The sequence below is a fragment of the Balaenoptera acutorostrata genome, chromosome 8 (assembly GCF_949987535.1).
Source record: "Balaenoptera acutorostrata chromosome 8, mBalAcu1.1, whole genome shotgun sequence".
In the NCBI taxonomy this organism is placed as follows: Eukaryota; Metazoa; Chordata; class Mammalia; order Artiodactyla; family Balaenopteridae; genus Balaenoptera; species Balaenoptera acutorostrata.
In genome coordinates, this window is record NC_080071.1 from 810,529 (window position 1) to 829,518 (window position 18,990).

The window sequence follows — 18,990 nt, forward strand, 5'->3', positions numbered from 1 at the left end:
GCATAAACCACAGAGTGTAGTTTGGCAGGAGGAACACAGGCTGGATTTCAGCTCCTACTTGACCCCTTGGTTGACTCAACCTGTATAACCCTATATAGAACCCTGTAAATCAGGATTCTTTGGGTACCTTCATACTCTTTCAGATGTTCATCAAATATTTGTTACTAATTCCTTTTTATTTAGTATCTGGGTTAGAATTGAAATTCATATAACCACATTCATTCATTGGTATATTTATTCAAAATTTGTTGCACGCCAACTATCTGCTTGTCAGTGTTGGAGGGGCTAGAGTTACAGTGGTGAGCAGGTCAGATAGAATGGCTATTCTTGTGGAATCTGTTGCTGCACTTGACAGTCAGTGTTAAGTAGAGAGGACAAAGTTGGTTATTGTCTGGTGGCCTGGTAGATGTGGTCCTGTCTTTGTTCTCACGATAAGAAATATGTTGGAGAGCAGGAATGGTAGTGTTAGGAGTCTGTGTCCTGTTTGGATTCTGTTTGGCCAGAATGGATGCAAGATGATTCTGGATGGGTAACACTTTTGTCCTCAGTTGAGGTGACTCATTATTCTCTGTAATGCTGCATAGGAAGCTCCAGAAGGCTGACTTTCGTGTCAAGTTGCCTATTCTACTTTAAAGATCTCTAGCTGCCAAAGGTCTGAAGCTTTTCTGAGCAACCGTGCTTACTGTTCTTTCAGGGTCCCCTCCACCAAAAAAAATAGTCATGATAAACATGTCTTACCTTTGAACTTCACCAGATTGAACAAAACAGTATTTGTTAGAGAGCCTCAATTAAGATATACAAACATTAAAAAAAAAAAATTGTTGCGTGCAGCTGTATCTCATTTTATGATATAAAAAAATCTATATTACTTTGGAAAATTCATTTCACCCTCCCTTTTAAAAATACGTAGGAACACTTTCAGAATTAATGTTATTTGTATTTAAATAACCCATGAGTACATCCATACTGCTTTTAATATAAAATCATCTAACTGTGTTTTTAAATTAAATAATTGTTATCTCATTATTTTTGTTGCTTTTTCTCTCAAATTAAGACTTCATAGAAAGCAACTGTAATATTTTAAAACATAAATCACTGTCTTTTTGATATTATAACCTGTTTTGCTCTGATGATATATTTAAATGTGCAAAAAATTGGAGTATGCAACTTCTCAAGACAGCTTTTTAATAACTTGACTACTGTCTAAACAAAAGACAAAATTTGTAAAATTCTATGGCATTTCAGCTGTTTTAAATGTCTGTATTCTCTGTATGCATCAGAATTCTACCAGAGAATAGCATATTGTATTAGTTAATGTATTATCTCCTGATTATTGCAAAAAAAAAAAAAATCAGCATGTAGATTACAACTTCAAGCAAAACACAGGTATTGAGAAGCACTGTAGTCAAATTAAAAAGATAGATTCCAACCTACAGCCATGAAAATGTGCACTGAATTCAAGAATTTCAGAGCCTTGAGCTGGAAGAGTCTAACATGGTGAAGAAAAGGGAAAACCAGAATCACACTGGCTGTGTTCAGGTCCTGCCTCTGCTTTTGCTAATTATAGAAGCTGGGGCAGAAGTTTAAAATTTCAATTGTCTCACTGGAAACTGGAGATACTAGTAGTACTTGTCTCATAGAATATTTTGCTAATTGAACCAGAATATACTTGTAGACTGCTTAGTCTACAAACTTAAGGTCAATATGTGCTCTAGTCCATGCCTTCCCAAAGGGGATGATATTGCCCCCAAGGGGACAAAAAAAGGTTCTTGGGGTGAAAAAAATCTTACACTTTTTACATATAAAGTGTATGTATATAAAACTTATTACACACAGTATATTTGTGGTGTGAAAATGTTATAGGGGAAAAAGGGAAAACAAGGGAAAAAATGTTTTCAAATGCTCCTTGAGGAGGAGATAACATAACAAAGGTGAGAAGCATTGGATAGTCTCTTTATTTTACAGAAGATCAATTGCTAAACAATTTGCCCAATTTACACAGGTAGTGGTAGACTTTCAGTTTAATGGATTTTAATGATAGTATTGATATTTGGCCAATTGGCTTTTCAAAATCATACTCCATAAATTATTCAGAACATTGACTCCCTGACCTGCTAATCATAAAGATTTTCGAAGATATAAGTCCTTAACTGTACTCTCTGCTACCCCCTTCCCAATCCTGACCCAGTTCTTCTGAGTTGGGTCTACCTTAGACCCCACTGGTTTATCCAAGTGGGAAGCTACTACTTTATAATATTGGCCTTGACATAGTGAAGAGCTATAGAAAGTAGGACTTGTAATGTATGAATAGGCCTGGGAGGAAAAGAACTTTCATCCAGTTTTGCAATGCAGGGGTTTTGGTTTGTAATTTATGTGTTACTTCTAAAAATGTATAATACAATTTCTCATACAAAAGAATGAACTATTCTGCATTTAAAAATGTTTTAGGCGGTGTCTCATTCCTTTCACTACTTAAGAACCTGGTGAATCCCATGAGCCTTCCTTTGAAGTCAGATTAACTTGTTCAGTCTAAAACAATTTGCAAATTTAAAGCAGTGTATGCTAACAAGGCTATCAGGTTCAGTGAGCCCTTTTCTTTACCTTCCTTTAAAAACAAGATGGTGAGCATATTTGTTTTAGAGAGCAATAGTTCTTTCTTGGGTCTCTAAAATAATCACATAATTCCCCTTTTGTTTTATGGCTCCTTAGGAATGGCTTTACACTTTGGAGTTTGTGATGTTCTTGGAGGACTGTGTCACCTCAGAGAACATGGATTTCCCCTTCTTGTTACCATTATTTAAAATTTCCATTGAGTTATTCCCGGGTTGAAACATCCACCTTCTATATCCACCTAAATCAGACCTTCTAAATCAGATGAAGGCCTTTCTTGCCGATGGAGTAACAGGGCATCCTGTGACTGGTACTGAAGTCCGGGAGATCTAGGTCTGCTTTCTTTTGCCACCTTCTGACCTTTCTTACCAGATCTTCCTGTTCCCTGTCCCTGCTCTCTGACACATTCCTATTTCAACCACGTTGTTTTTTGGGGTTTTTTTTTTTTTGTATTTTTAAAATATCCTTTTTCTTTCCCATTCTTGCCCAATGGACTTAGGGACGTTTTACGGTCACCTCTGTTTTTCCTCAGTTGATGGGTTGGATATGGTTGATAAGGAAAAAGAACTGGGCTAGTGACGCTATGTGTACCCAGTGGAGGGTGAGCTTTACAGCCCTCCTTCTCCAAGTTCCAAGCTGCCTTAATGGCTTCTTTGGTCATCCTTTGCTCTTTAAGAAAATCTAGGGGTGGGCTGCTTATTGTGAACTCATTGTAATAACTTAAGCATGACTTTAATCTTAAATTTTATTTTTTATAAATGTATTTATTTATTTTTATTTTATTTTTGGCTGCATTGGGTCTTCGTTGCTGCACGCAGGCTGTCTCTAGTTGCAGTGAGTGGGGGCTACTCTGTGTTGTGGTGCACAGGCTTCTCTTTGCTGTGGCTTCTCTTGTTGTGGAGCATGGGCTCTAGGTGCGCAGGCTTCAGTAGTTGTGGCACGTGGGCTCAATAGTTGTGGCTCACGGGCTCTAGAGGACAGGCTCTGTAGTTGTGGCGCATGGGCTTAGTTGCTCCCCGGCATATGGGATCTTCCCGGACCAGGGCTCGAACCTGTGTCCCCTGCATTGGCAGGCAGATTCTTAACCACTGCGCCACCAGGGAAGTCCCTCTAATCTTAAATTTTAAGATGAAAATAGTCATTATAATTTAGTTTCATTCTCTCCATCAAACCTTTAGTAATCATTTTAAGTATCTTTCAGAATCACATCAAAAACATCCACCTTGCTCCTCATTTTCCTCTAAAACACCTACCTTTCCTGAGGTTTGGCCTTTAATACTGATATTTTTAAACCTATTTTTTTCATTTTATTTCTCTTTAAGAATTTTTCAGAAGAGGACATAGTGTTCACTTATTCATTTTCCTAATTAAATAGTCTGAGAAACGATCAGAAAGAAATTCTCAAAAGAAGATGTGGTACGTATATACAATGGAATATTAGCCATAAAAAAAGAATAAAATAATGCCATTTGGAGCGACATGGATGGATCTAGTGATTGTCATACTGAGTGAAGTAAGTCAGAGAAAGACAAATATCATATGATATCACTTATATGTGGAATCTAAAAAAATGGTACAAATGAACTTATTTTCAAAACAGAAACAGAATCACAGATGTAGAAAGCAAACTTATGGTTACCAAGGGGGAAAGGGTGGGGGGAGGGATAAACTGGGAGATTGGGATTGACATGTACACACTACTATATATAAAATAGATAACTAATAAGAACCTACTGTATAGCACAGGGAACTCTACTCAGTACTCTGTAATGACTATATGGGAAAAGAATCTATAAAAGAGTGAAGATATATATGTGTGTGTGTTTAACTGATTCACTTTGCTGTATAGCAGAAACTAACATGACATTCTAAATCAAATATACTCCAATAAAATTAATTAAAAAAAGAGGAAGGGCTTCCCTGGTGGCGCAGTGGTTGAGAATCTGCCTGCTAATGCAGGGGACACGGGTTCGAGCCCTGGTCTGGGAAGATCCCACATGCCACGGAGCAGCTGGGCCCGTGAGCCACAATTGCTGAGCCTGCGCGTCTGGAGCCTGTGCCCCGTGACGGGAGGGGCTGCGATAGAGAAAGGCCCGCGCACCGCGATGAAGAGCGGTCCCCGCACCGCGATGAAGAGTGGCCCCCGCTTGCCGCAACTGGAGAAAGCCCTCGCACGAACCGAAGACCCAACACAGCCAAAAATAAATAAATAAATAAATAAATAAATAAGAAAAATCCTTTAAAAAAAAAAAAAAAAAAGAGGAACAGAGGAGAGAATATATCATAAAGAAATATATGAATATAGGGCTGAAGGCTACTGTGTTTCTCCCCTAATTTTGTAATTGTTGGATATTGATCTAATTACTTTCTAAAACTGAACACATACTTCATTTATTTTGTCCATTTTTATTCTGAATATTGTTTTCCATCTTTACTTATCATGTTGTTACTCTGTAGCATTAGGAAAATCACTAGTTGGTAGGTATTTTCTAATTCACTATGTGAAATGGATGAAATTTGGAAAATTTTTTGACATGTGGCCAAATTTCACATAATTCCTGCAATTAGAAATAATTATTTTTAGATATTATATTTATGGTACATACATACACATCCTCTGCCAAACTGTATTGCACAGTACTGTGCCAAGAGAGTCACAATATGGCTAAAATTAAGCTTTATTAGATATAATAGGATGAGATGTGATTTAATTCTTTAAGCTGCCTGTAAGTGCTAGAAGACATATTTGCTTTTATTCTAACCACTAAGTTAAAAGAATGATGCATTATTTTGCAAATCCCAGTGGCAAAAGGCATTTGAAATAATACATGAAGCTTCTTGAAGGAAAATAGCTTTCTGGTTGAAACTGTAATATTATTTATCTTTCCCTTCAACTGTTTGACTCCTTCCGTTTGTAGAAGCCTATTTATTTTAGCAGTTAGGTGGATTGAATTTCTGCCAAGTCAGTATGCTCCCTAAATGAACATGTCAGAGGCAATACTGTTTCTCAAAAACCATTTAGAAAGCAGCATTTTTACGTAAGTAGGCTCTTTCATTATTTTTGAATTAACTCTGAGCAAATGCTGTTTATATTATGATTTCCTGGACACCCTGTGGAACGAGGGGGTTCTGAGTTTTGAGTGAGAATTCCCTTTGGGTTTGACAGGGCCTGCGTTTGATTTGGAAAATTGAAGTGAATATAACTTTTTGGTCTAAGTTCTTTGTGAAGGCTGATGCCTTTCTGCAAATCAAGTATCTTATGTAAAATCAACTGAAGATAGAATGCAGGGGTACTCACGTACCCCTAAGATAGAAAGCAGACAAAATCATCCAGGTTTTAAGAGTTCCCAGGAAGTAGCATCACCTTTATTTCTTTTCATCTCTACCTCCCTGAAAGTACTGGAAAAAAATCAATATGTTTGACTAATTTCTTGCCCATGATCAAGATCTTTCTTTCTGTTCTGAGGGAAAGCTGAGTTCCATTATGCCATGGCAGAATTACCTGATACACTTGCTAAATTTTTAAAAACTCATTTGATGTTTCATCTGATAATAGACATATTAAAAAATAAGAAAATGCCATTGGCTCCTGTGATAACATTTTTTACTCTAAGCAAACATAACTCATTTTTAAAATAAAATACAGAGGGTACCTAGTTATTGATTATAATTAACTAATGATGATGATGATGCAATTTCCATTTACTTTCTTTTTGAGGCATTAAATGGCATTGAAATTTAGATCTTACAAAATGGCCAGCAGTAGGAGTGGGGGGGTAATATACTCTTATTGAATCTTTGTCAACTTATTTCTGTGTTGATTCAAATTAGTTTGGATCAGAGCTTAATTTAGTTTCAAAGAAGGAAATGTGAAGGCACTCATTTTTCTTTACAGTGGTGGTCACATGCTAATGATCACAACAGGCATTTTTCTTCTTAATTACAAATGATTTCGATTGAATTTGTATGTTCATCTAAAATCACTTTGTGCTTAAGGAAAATCATGAACTATGCACATTTCTAGAATTAAGAACAGTTTTTTCTTTAACATTAAATATATCAACTCCAGCATATTCCCACCCCCTTTGTTAATTAGCATTCTGTTCATGGAGTAATTCATTATTTAAGGTGACTTTGCAATCATTAGTAGCAGACTTGCACATTTCTTGTAAGGCAGGTCAATTTAATAATTTCTTATTGCAAATGAAAAATTCCAGGTTAGGCACTGAAATGTTCAAAGCATTAATGACTACTGCATATGTACAATCACTTATCAGACTGTAATATATTCCCTAGCTTTAGAAAGCTACTGCTATGTAGTGATCTCAGTTGATCTGAGTTAAAAGTTACTTTGTCTCTTTAACACTTTGTGGCCATGAGAGGTCTTTATAGGGACTAACACTGCAGCCTACAAAACCTAAATAGCCTAGAAAACCTTGGGTAATTGCTTACCTAGTCAGGCAATTGGTCAACACAGGAATGGCAGAAGGTGTCAAGGTGACATGGTCTAAGGCAGCTGGAGAAAGTTGGACCAGCATAGACCTTCACTGAATAGGTACACTGATTGCAGCAGGGATCCATTGCATTAGAGCAGACAGTTATTAGCAAATAGAAATAAAGTTGTTTCAGTCAGTATATATAGAGAAAGGATTTCATGTGACTAGAAAAGCAGCTCCTCTTCCCACAAACATCATGGCTGGAGTTTGGTCAAGAAGAATTGAGGGCTCAGTAGAGAGTAAACTACCCAGAACATCCAATTTGAGGTGGTTCAGGTATGCTCCCCTACCCTGCCCACCTCCCAGGATAATTTTATTACATCATGAGCAGCTCCAAATAAAAGAACAGTTGTTTAAAGTGGAGCACATTTTGGTCTCACTACCTCCTGCTTCGTCAGGGAGGTGTGGGATGGAGCTTGAAGAAGTATTGAAGTGACAATAAAGTAGGAGAGGAATTTGGATTTTGTTTAAAGGGTTAAACAGCCTGCAACCTTCATGAATGTCTTGGATCTGTCATGTCACTAGTTGCCTCCATTGTGGTCACTGTGATTCATAAACAAAATATGCTTGGTACGAATGACCTCATCTGTTCTGTCTGATGCCTTCATTCCATGGAAGGAAAACCAAGAGGAACAGGTGGAGGTGAGTCAGCCACCAAGGACAAGGCTCAGGTCTTGCTCTGCCTTGGACTGGCTGAGTAAACTTGGAGAAACCACCTAAGGTCTTTGGAGTTCAGTTTTTCAGTAAAATTGGTGAATTAAACTAAATTAGCTCTAAAGCTCCCCTTCTAGCTCTAAGAGTCAATAGGCATAGTGATATCCTGTGTTCACTTTTCTTGGGGAGTTGACTACCTAAGTGGTCTGAAGCTGGTAAGTGCTTCATGACTTACTCATGATTTATTTCTAGAACAAATGTATCCCAGAGGGCTGAAATAGAGAAAAGTTGACCCAAGCCCATTGATTCAATGCCTAAATGAAGTATCTTAGACATGTCCCTGAGACTGGAAGAATTTATTGACATGGATTAAGATCTACTGTCTTTCAAAGCAGCAGGTGCTGAAGAGGCATGAGTGCTCTGACAAATGGCCTCACTTCCACCCCTGGGCCTCCAATTATGTCGCTTTGTAGCCTCCAGGGAAATCCCCCCATTCCTCACCAGCACACCATGTCTCTCCCTAATTTCATATCTTAGTACCATTAGCCCTAATGTCCAACAGTCAATTGATTGACAGTTAAGTATTTATCAAAGGGGACCTTAGGGGACTTAACCCCTCACCTCCCAATAGTCATCAACAGCTCTCCAAAAATAAACCAAATAAACATAATATCTGTAAAAACATTGTCCTTGACAAATGCAGCTTCAGGACAAGTTCCCCAGTCTCTTTCCAACTGCACTACCAACCCTAAGGCTTAACTGCCTTCTGGACAGTTAAGCCATTCTGGCGCTTCTAACGAGATTTAGTTCAGACCTGCTGTGAGCCTAGGTATTGCGCTGGTGGATTGACCAGTTTCAACTGCAGGGTCCAACCTCAAGTTCAGAGATTGTGGCAGCAAGTGTCTGCTGGGTCTTGGAGCTGAGACGTTTGGGGTACCTTCTCAGCATTGATCATCAGACACTTAAGTTCTGTCTGGTGTTGCAGGGACACAGCCATGGCAAAGGAAAGAGAAGCAGCAATAATGGCTTTCTAGTCTTATTGTTGAGGCTCATGGACTCATGAATGCTTAGTACCAACTCACATTGAAAAAGAGGCTCCATGAGGACAAGTGACCTTGTCTGTTTCACTACTAATCTAGCTCCAGAACCTAACACAGTGTTAACTCATGGTAAGTACTTAACAATGTAGGTTGAATGACTGATGATGAGGCCACATAGAGCAGTGGTTCACAGCACAGATTCTGGATCCAGACCACCTTGTTCCAAATCCTGGCTCCACTGCTTGCTAATTGGGAATGTGAGCAAGTGAGTAAACTGTGTCTCAGTTTCCCCATTTTAAAGTAGGAATAATAATAGTATATATCTCAAAGTTATGCATGATAAATGAATTGATGTTTATAGACAGTGCCTGGCATGCACTATAAATGTTTATTAAACAGCTGGAGTAATCAGTTTACATGCCCCCACTTCCTTTTCCATCATTACATAGGTTTTGTTTTTGGAACTAAAGTTTGAGTTTGTGAGAACACATGCTAACTAAGCATGGGCCTGGACCGAAACACACTTCTGCCTTAAGACCTCTGGCTGTGCAGCTTTCTACTTACACAATGCTCTAAAGCATCTCTTTCCATCAATCTTGTTAAAATGCTACTTGACTTACCCTTCTCGACTGAGAGTTCCTTGAAAGCAGACACCATCCAATAGGGCCTGATTTAAATGGGTACTCAGTGGTTTTGAAATGAATGCATGATGTACTCAGTGAATGGCTGCTTGTGGGTCTTTTACTCACTCCTGGGGAAGGAATTGCAAACCCCCCCACCCCATCTCACAGTTTCTTCTTTACCCGTGGTCCATCAGTGTCACATGTACATCCACAGTCCTGGTCACTCCAACCTCCCCACCCAGCTGTTGTTATCTTCAGCACAATCTCTGATCATCACCTCTCCTCAGCCTTTCCAGGAAACCCCTTTACTTTCCCCCAATATCTGCTCTCTCTTCCCTTGCCTGTCTCTTCCACATGGCTTGCAAGCTTTGACATTTACGTTAGCAATCTTGCTTTGTTCCTGTCTTTTATTTTAAGTCAGGTCAAATCCTTTTGGTAAACTGTAAAAGAATTAGTTGCAAACAAACCAGTATTATCATTTTCCTTTGCAACCTTTTGTTTTTCCCATTCACCCTCATAAACACCTCAAGCCGCTCCACTTCTTTCCCCGATGGTTAAAACATCTTCATGACAGTATTTTTTTCATTTTGCTCTTGCTTTGGTTTACATTCAGAGTTCTGCTGGTCACAGCCATGATCTATTTCGATCTGTATCTGATTTAATTCACATCTTATGTAAAGAGGAAGCAAAGTAGATGGGGTGATTTACCGCCCTATTGTCTCATACCAGTCTCCATCTTTGAAGCACTTCTGATCTGCTTAACGGATGGAAGTGACATATAGGAAATATGTCGACCATAGTACAAGGCAACCCGTAAGATAAAACCGTCTGATCTTAAACCATTGGCTCACAAACTCTGAATTGCTCCCAAACCCGCTTAGTGTGGGATCACTCTGTGCAAGTGTAGTCAGGCACTTGGCTGTTCTTTTATTGGGTCATTTTGGGGTATTGCTATCCTAGCTCCTATTATGTTATAATCTCCATGAGAATCAGGAGCCCATCTTCTTCTTCATCTGTGTATTTTCATGATTCTCAGCATGGGTCTGCATAGAGAGGACACTTGATGAGCACCACTGATGGACAGATGATTACTGCCTCCTGCCTTGACCCAGTTCTGGGCATTCTCCGGGTGCAGGTGCATACCAGGAAGAGCTGGAAGGTTCCTAGTTGGCATTTCCTGTGGCTCCGCAGACATTCCTTGTGCCTCTGGGTAGGCTTTCTAATGAAACTGACTTCCAGGGGCCAATTCTGCCACCGCAGATCCTGATTTTTCTTCTTCTTCTAAAAACCATTCTTCCTCCGTGTCTTTGAGAGGTCCACCCCTCAGGAGAGTAATAGCAGTAGATTGGTTATGCTAAACACCCCACCTCAGGGTTCAATTTTGAATTTTCCACAACAAGCCAGTCATTTGTATAGTCGAGATAGACTCATCTTGGAACTTCACAAAGCCACTTAATTTTTTTAAACTTCATAACTCTAGATAATTTGTATCTAGGTTTCCAGTCCTCTCTTGGATTCCCAGGGAATACTCTGTCAAACAGGAAACTCAAATGCATGCCCTTTGTCACTGTCTTTTCTTGCCTTTCCTCACCCCAGATGCTAATAATGTGGAGCTAAGTAGTACATATTGGAAGAGTGTTGATATTTTGTTTGCATATAATCTGTTTAACCATAAAGCTGATGTGAGCAAGGCAGGCACACAAATAAAGATGGGAAAAATTCTAGGGATGTTCAGAGAATGTGACTCGGGCCATTTTTTTTTTCCATCCATGCAGTGTCTAGACCCGTGGAAAAGACATTATGTTTGGGACCTGCCCCTTCAGCTTCTCAGCTCTGCAATATCCCTTGCTCTACAGACTGTATAGTATCTTCCTGGTCAGCCTGGGGCTTGTGCATCCATGAAAACTGCCACGATCCTCAGGGAAGAAAAGGTGAGTGCTTTGTTTGTGTGTGCTTCATTTCCTTCCAGTGCACACTATGTATTCTGGTCGCTAAATAGCCCCTTAAGTCTGCTTAGGACAATATTTGTTTGTAAAATGTAGATAACCAGCTCAAGTCTGCCAGCATTCAGTTATTAAGGAAGCATTGGAGACATTTCTATGGACACAGAATCCTACCTTGGTTGACCTTCCAATTAGGCTCGTAGCTGGTGAAGTGACTATTACTGAAAAATGGTATAATTTAACCCCGCAAGATACTTGGTCCTGACCAAAATGTCCATAAGACATTTGTTCCACACCAAAACATCCTTCATATTTGGACCTGTCCAAAACATCCATGAGCATATTTGTCCCATGCCACATGATTTGATTAGGACCAAATTTCAAGAATCTTTTGCCATGCACCAAATGTCTTTTGGACATTTTGGACTGGAGCAAATATCTGCTAACCATAAATTAATGATTTTTTAATATGTAATGGTTATACTGTAGAAATTAGATATGATTTCTGTAATCATATCAAGAAACAACAGTCTTGCATATCTATTTATTATTTTCAGATTCCCAAAGGCTGAATCACATGCTGAATTTGATGTTATAGTTCAAATTTTCATGAGGGGCATTTATGTGTGTTGTTTTCTTTTGATGTTGTCCTCAGGCTTGAAGCAAAATCTTCAACCTTTGTGTGCTTGTTTAAATTTGTAACACTATGACACTAGATATCAATTACAGGAAAAAAAACTGTAAAAAATACAAATACATGGAGGCTAAATAATACACTACTAAATAACCAAGAGATCACTGAACAAATCAAAGAGGAAATCAAAAAATACCTGGAAACAAATGGCAATGAAAACACGATGGCCCAAAACCTATGGGATGCAGCAAAAGCTGTTCTAAGAGGGAAGTTTATAGCAATACAATCCTACCTTAAGAAACAAGAAAAATCTCAAATAAACAACCTAACCTTACACCTAAAGCAATTAGAGAAGGAAAAACCAAAAAAACCCCAAAGTTAGGAGAAGGAAAGAAATCATAAAAATCAGATCAGAAATAAATGAAAAAGAAATGAAGGAAACCATAGCTAAGATCAATAAAACTAAAAGCTGGTTCTTAGAGAAAATAAACAAAATTGATAAACCATTAGCCAGACTCATCAAGAAGAAAAGAGAGAAGACTCATATCAATAGAATTTGAAATGAAAAAGGAGAAGTAACTACTGACACTGCAGAAATACAAAGGATCATTAGAGTTTACTATAAGCAACTATATGCCAATAAAATGGAAAACCTGGAAGAAATGGACAAATTCTTAGAAAAGCACAACCTTCTGAGACTGAACCAGGAAGAAATAGAAAATATAAACAGACCAATCACAAGCACTGAAATTGAAACTGTGATTAAAAATCTTTCAACAAACAAAAGCCCAGGACCAGATGGCTTCACAGGTGAATTCTATCAAACATTTAGAGAAGAGCTAACACCTATCCTTCTCAAACTCTTCCAAAATATAGCAGAGGGAGGAACACTCCCAAACTCATTCTACAAGGCTGCCATCACCCTGATACCAAAACCAGACAAAGATGTCACAAAGAAAGAAAACTATAGGCCAATATCACTGATGAACATAGGTGCAAAAATCCTCAACAAAATACTAGCAAACAGAATCCAACAGCACATTAAAAGGATCATACACCATGATCAACTGGGGTTTATCCCAGGAATGCAAGGATACTTCGATATATGCAAATCAATCAATGTGATACACCATATTAACAAACTGAAGGATAAAAACCTTATGATAATCTCAAAAGATGCAGAAAAAGCTTTCAACAAAATTCAACACCCATTTATGATAAAAACCCTCCAGAAAGTAGGCATTGAGGGAGCCTACCTCAACATAATAAAGGCCATATATGACAAACACACATCCAACATCTTTCTCAATGGTGAAAAACTGAAACCATTTCCTCTAAGATCAGGAACAAGACAAGGTTGCCCACTCTCACCACTATTATTCAACATAGTTGTGGAAGTTTTAGCCACAGCAATGAGAGAAGAAAAAGAAACAAAAGGAATCCAAATCAGAAAAGAAGAAGTAAAGCTGTCTCTGTTTGCAGATGACATGATACTATACATAGAGACTCCTAAAGATGCTCCCAGAAAACTACTAGAGCTAATCAATGAATTTGGTAAAGTAGCAGGATACAAAATTAATGCACAGAAATCTCTTGCATTCCTATACACTAATGATGAAAGTTCTGAAACAGAAATTAAGGAAACACTCCCATTTACCATTGCAACAAAAAGAATAAAATACCTAGGAATAAACCTACCTAGGGAGACAAAAGACCTGTATGCAGAAAACTATAAGACACTGATGAAAGAAATTAAAGATGATACCAACAGATGGAGAGATATACCATGTTCTTGGATTAGAAGAATCAACATTGTGAAACTGACTATACTACCCAAAGCAATCTACAGATTCAATGCAATCCCTATCAAACTAGCAATGGCATTTTTCCCAGAACTAGAACAAAACATTTCACAATTTGTGTGGAAACACAAAAGACAAATAGCCCGAATAGCCAAAGCAATCTTGAGAAAGAAAAACGGAGCTGGAGTAATCAGACTCCCTGACTTCAGACTATACTACCAAGCTACAGTAATCAAGACAGTATGGTAGTGGCACAAAAACAGAAATATAGATCAATGGAACAGGATAGAAAGCCCAGAGATAAACCCACACACATAAGGTCACCTTATCTTTGATAAAGGAGGCATGAATATACAAGGGGGAAAAGACAGCCTCTTCACAAAATGGTGCTGGGAAAACTGGACAGCTACATGTAAAGATGTATCCCTAACACCATTCACAAAAATAAACTCAAAATGCATTAAAGACCTAAATGTAAGGCCAGACATTATAAAACTCTTAGAGGAAAACATAGGCAGAACACTCTATGACATAAATTACAGCAAGATCCTCTTTGACCCACCTCCTAGAGAAATGGAAATAAAAACAAAAATAAACAAATGGGACCTAATGAAACTTAATAGCTTTTGCACAGCAAGGGAAACCATAAACAAGACAAAAAGACAACCCTCAGAATGGGAGAAAATATTTGCAAATGAAGCAACTAACAAAGGATTAATCTCCAAAATATACAAGCAGCTCGTGGAGCTCAATATCAAAACAACAAACAACGCAATCCAAAAATGGGCAGAAGACCTAAATAGACATTTCTTCAAAGAAGATATGCAGATTGCCAACAAACACATGAAAGGATGCTCAACATCACTAATCATTAGAGAAATGCAAATCAAATCTACAGTGAGGTATCACCTCACACCAGTCAGAATGGCCATGATCAAAAAATCTACCAACAATAAATGCTGGAGAGGGTGTGGAGAAAAGGGAACCCTCTTGCACTCTTGGTGGGAATGTAAATTGATACAGCCACTATGGACAACATAGTATGGAGGTTCCTTAGAAAACTAAAAATAGAACTACCATACAACCCAGCAATCCCACTACTGGGCATATACCCTGAGAAAACCATAATTCAAAAAGAGTCAGGTACCACAATGTTCATTGCAGCTCTATTTACAATAGCCAGGACATGGAAGCAACCTAAGTGTCCATCAACAGATGAATGGATAAAGAAGATGTGGCACATATATACAATGGAATATTACTCAGCCATAAAAAGAAACAAAATGAGTTATTTGTAGTGAGGTGGATGGACCTAGAGTCTGTCATACAGAGTGAAGTAAGTCAGAAGGAGAAAAACAAATACCATATGCTAACACATATATATGGAATCTAAAAACAAAAGGTTCTGAAGAACCTAGGGGGTAGGACAGGAATAAAGATGCAGACGTAGAGAATGGACTTGAGGACATAGGGAAGGGGAAGGGTAAGCTGGGACGAAGTGAGAGAGTGGCATTGACATGTATACACTACCAAATGTAAAATAAATAGCTAGTGGGAAGCAGCCGCATAGCACAGGGAGATCATCTTGGTGCTTTGTGTATACCTAGAGGGGTGGGATAGGGAGGGTGGGAGAGAGATGTAAGAGGGAGGAGATGTGGGGATATAGGTATATGTATAGCTGATTCACTTTGTTATACCACAGAAACTAACACAACATTGTAAAGCAATTATACTCCAATAAAGATATTAATAAAAACCCCACAAAACTCTTCAGTGGCCAAGAGACAGATACAATGGATAAAATAAAGAAATTTAAATAATCCAAAAAATATATATTTAAAAAAAAGAGAAGAAAAGAAGCCCTTGATGGGAGCTGTAGTGAAAAAGAAAAAAAAAAAAATATATATATATATGCATATATACACACTCCAGAAAAGATGTTAAAAAAAAAATCTGTAGGTCTGAGCAGTCCTGTTTTCTTTGGTTTGCTGTTATATACACATCTGCATCTTCAAATGTACATTTTTAGTGGCATCTTGACTTCTCTTTTATTGATCCTTCAGTTTTTATTGATACTGTGTTCCTTAATGGCAGTGCTAAAAGGAAATATTCATTTTACTAAGAGAAATGAGATCAAAGGATGTTCCACAAGTTAGGTTGTGTTTGCTAAGCACTAATCCCTCCAGTTATCCCACGCAAAAGAAGACCACATGGCCAAGTGCTTGATGCTACAATACTGATGCTCTCAGCTTAATTCTACCTCCATTTGAAAACTCATATTTCAGAACTCCCCAGAGAGCTCACAGGCACACATGGGCATGCCCAGGTTCACACACCCATGTCCCTTGGCTTTTCTCTTTATTCTGTCTCTTTTGTTCTAAGGTAGAAGAGGAGTATGTGTATTGCATCTAGGACAGAAAGACTAAATTTAACTCTTTTGTCAAACAATAGAAATCTGAATCTCAGTAGAATATGGGGGTCTGTTGGAAAGCTCATGCTGCTCCTGTATTAGACATGTAACCAGAATGCCCCCCAAGCCTCTTTAGCTTATAGGTACAAATAATTTCCCATTAATTCTAACACTCACGATTTGTTGTCTTGTGGTCCACACGTGTATAACTGGACTATGTAAGTCTCTTGTAGTTGTATATGAGGCTCCCCAGGGTGACTTACCTGTTATTAGAACCAGTCCTCTTATGTTTGATGTGTGTGTCTCTGTTTTAAGGTCTCTGTCTAGAAGATCATTTGAGGCTGGACTTAGGCTCCCGCAGCCACTGTGGCCATGGCTGTCCCTGCTGGCACAATGTTACTGCATTGAGTGTTGCCTTCCTTTGCTTTCAAAGCTGGAGAACCCACACCAGGCCAAGTGGGCCCTATATTCATTGGGACACTTTTGGTTATAAGTGACAGAAGCCCAATTCCAACTGGTATAAGCCAAAATAAGGGAACTTATTAGCTCATCTAGCTAAAAATAGAAGGGAAGGTAGGGTGGCATCCCAAAGTATCAAGAGGTCAACAGAGCACAGTTTCATTCTTTATCTTCCTCTTTATAGTCTTCTGTTTCTACAATCTTCTATTCTTTTCTCTTTCTATTTATAATCTATTTCTCCATCTCTTGCTTCTACTTTTCCCTTTATTAGGTTCAGTTTAAGGCAGGTCCTCTCCATGGAGCAAAGACCACCATTAATTTTCTTTCTTTTCTTTTTTTTAACCACTAAACATTTATTGTAGATTTAGTTTTGGTTAACGTATGCCTTTTAGTGTTTATTCGTGTCCTTGACAGATGGATAACAAGGCAACAGCAAAATTCTGTAACTATTTGAGACACTCTGATTTGAAACATCTATTTCTTAGAATTTGTTAACAAAAATTCAAGTATTAGATGTTGTTCTAAATCCCTTCAGTGATAGAAATAATTGTCTTCTATTGCTTAAGAGGCAGTATTACATTCGAACCTTATTTTATGCAGTTGATGTTTGATTTAAAACAAAACAAAAAATTAGACAGCCCTATATCATCCTAATTATCTAAGCTCAATTTGTAAAATCTATTTATGATTTTACTGGGGCAGATTGTAAAAGTCTCTCAATTTCATAAAATCTTTCAGAGGTCAGTTAACATCAACATGGTCTGCAGATCACAAATTAGAGAATAAAGATAAAAATTTTGTTTCCTTGATTCTTAGATCCATTCTTTTCACACATTTTGGTTTCTAGATCTAATTGTGTCACAAAATCAATAAGCACATTTTATGTGGAGGGTTTTTTTTCTCTAGAACATTGTAATAAAATCAACATAACATCTTATAAAGGGTAATATCTTATTTTTATGGTTAATTAATTTTTATCTTTATTGAGATATAACTGACATATAACATTGTGTAATTTTAAGGTGCACAACATGATGCTTTGATATATAATCATATATATATATATATATATATATATATATATATATATATATATGATTACTGCAGTGAGGTTAGTTAACATATCCATCACCTCACAGAGTTACTTTTTTTTGTGGTAAGGACTTTTAATATTTTTCTCTCTCTGTACCCTTGTGTTCATTGCCACATTATTCACAATAGTCAACATATGGAACCAGACAAAATGCCCAAAGATGGATTAATGGATAAAGAAAATGTTATATATATATATATATATATATATATGTATATATCTCACATATATATCATATTTATATCACATATATAGAAAGTATATATATGAATATTTTTTGGCCATAAGAAAAGAAGGAAATCCTGCCATTTGTGACAATATTGAGGAAGCTTGAGGGCGTTATACAAAGTGGAATAACTCAGAGAGAGACAAATACTGTATAATCTCAATTTTATGTAGATTCTAAAAAACCCAAGCTCATAGTAATAGAGAGTAGAATGGTGGTTGCCAGGGGCTAGGTGGTGGGAAAAATGGGGAGATGTTGATCAAAGTGTACAAACTTCCAGTTGCAAGATGAGTAAGTTCTTAGGATCTAATGTACAGCATCTAATGTATAGCATGGTTAACAATACTGTGTTTATACTTAAAAGTTGCTAAGAGATTAAATCTTCAAAGTTCTCACCACACATACACACATAAGGTAATTTTTATTGTCGATGGTAAATAAAGTAGCAAGAAGTGTCTTCCTTAATAATTTCAGGAAGAGTCCTGGAATTGAGTCTTACTGGCTGCTTTGTGTCATGTGTTCCTCTCTGACCCAAACGCTCTGATTGCGGGATGTGGGGCTGAACCAGCCAGGTCCTAGGCATGCGGCCACCACTGGAGGGACAACTCCATCCAAGCCTCGCAAGCTGAGAGTGCGGCAGGAGCAACTCCCTTAAGGAAATATGAGGTCCTGATCCTGCAAGAAGATAGAAGCAATGCAGGGGTCAAATGTAATAGATGTTTATTAAATGCTTTGTCCCCTTTGTTCTGGCCCATAGAGTCTCTGTAACAATTCAGAAAATGAAAATGCTCCTTTTTCCCAATTCTGTGTTGCAGTTTTGGCCACTTGAGCCAAATTTTCACAAAACCCTTTGTGAAAAACTGCACTTTCAACTTTTATTTCTGTCTTCCTCTTCCATGTAACTCAGAACAGGTCCATGGAACTCATCTGGGAAACTCACAACATTCTGACCCTTTCATTCACCCCATTTTCCCAAGATGCTGTTATGCCAAACTACTTC

General features: G+C 37.9%; 1 protein-coding gene across 1 annotated transcript in view; it reads left to right on the forward strand.

Annotated features, from left to right (window-relative positions):
• The window catches only part of THSD7B (thrombospondin type 1 domain containing 7B), a 1,122,472-nt gene that overhangs the window by 613,154 nt on the left and 490,328 nt on the right, over positions 1-18,990 (forward strand). Inside the window, exon 8 of the mRNA XM_057551976.1 lies at positions 11,199-11,354. Coding sequence (XP_057407959.1) covers positions 11,199-11,354 — 156 coding nt within the window. The remainder of the gene's footprint in view (positions 1-11,198; positions 11,355-18,990) is intronic.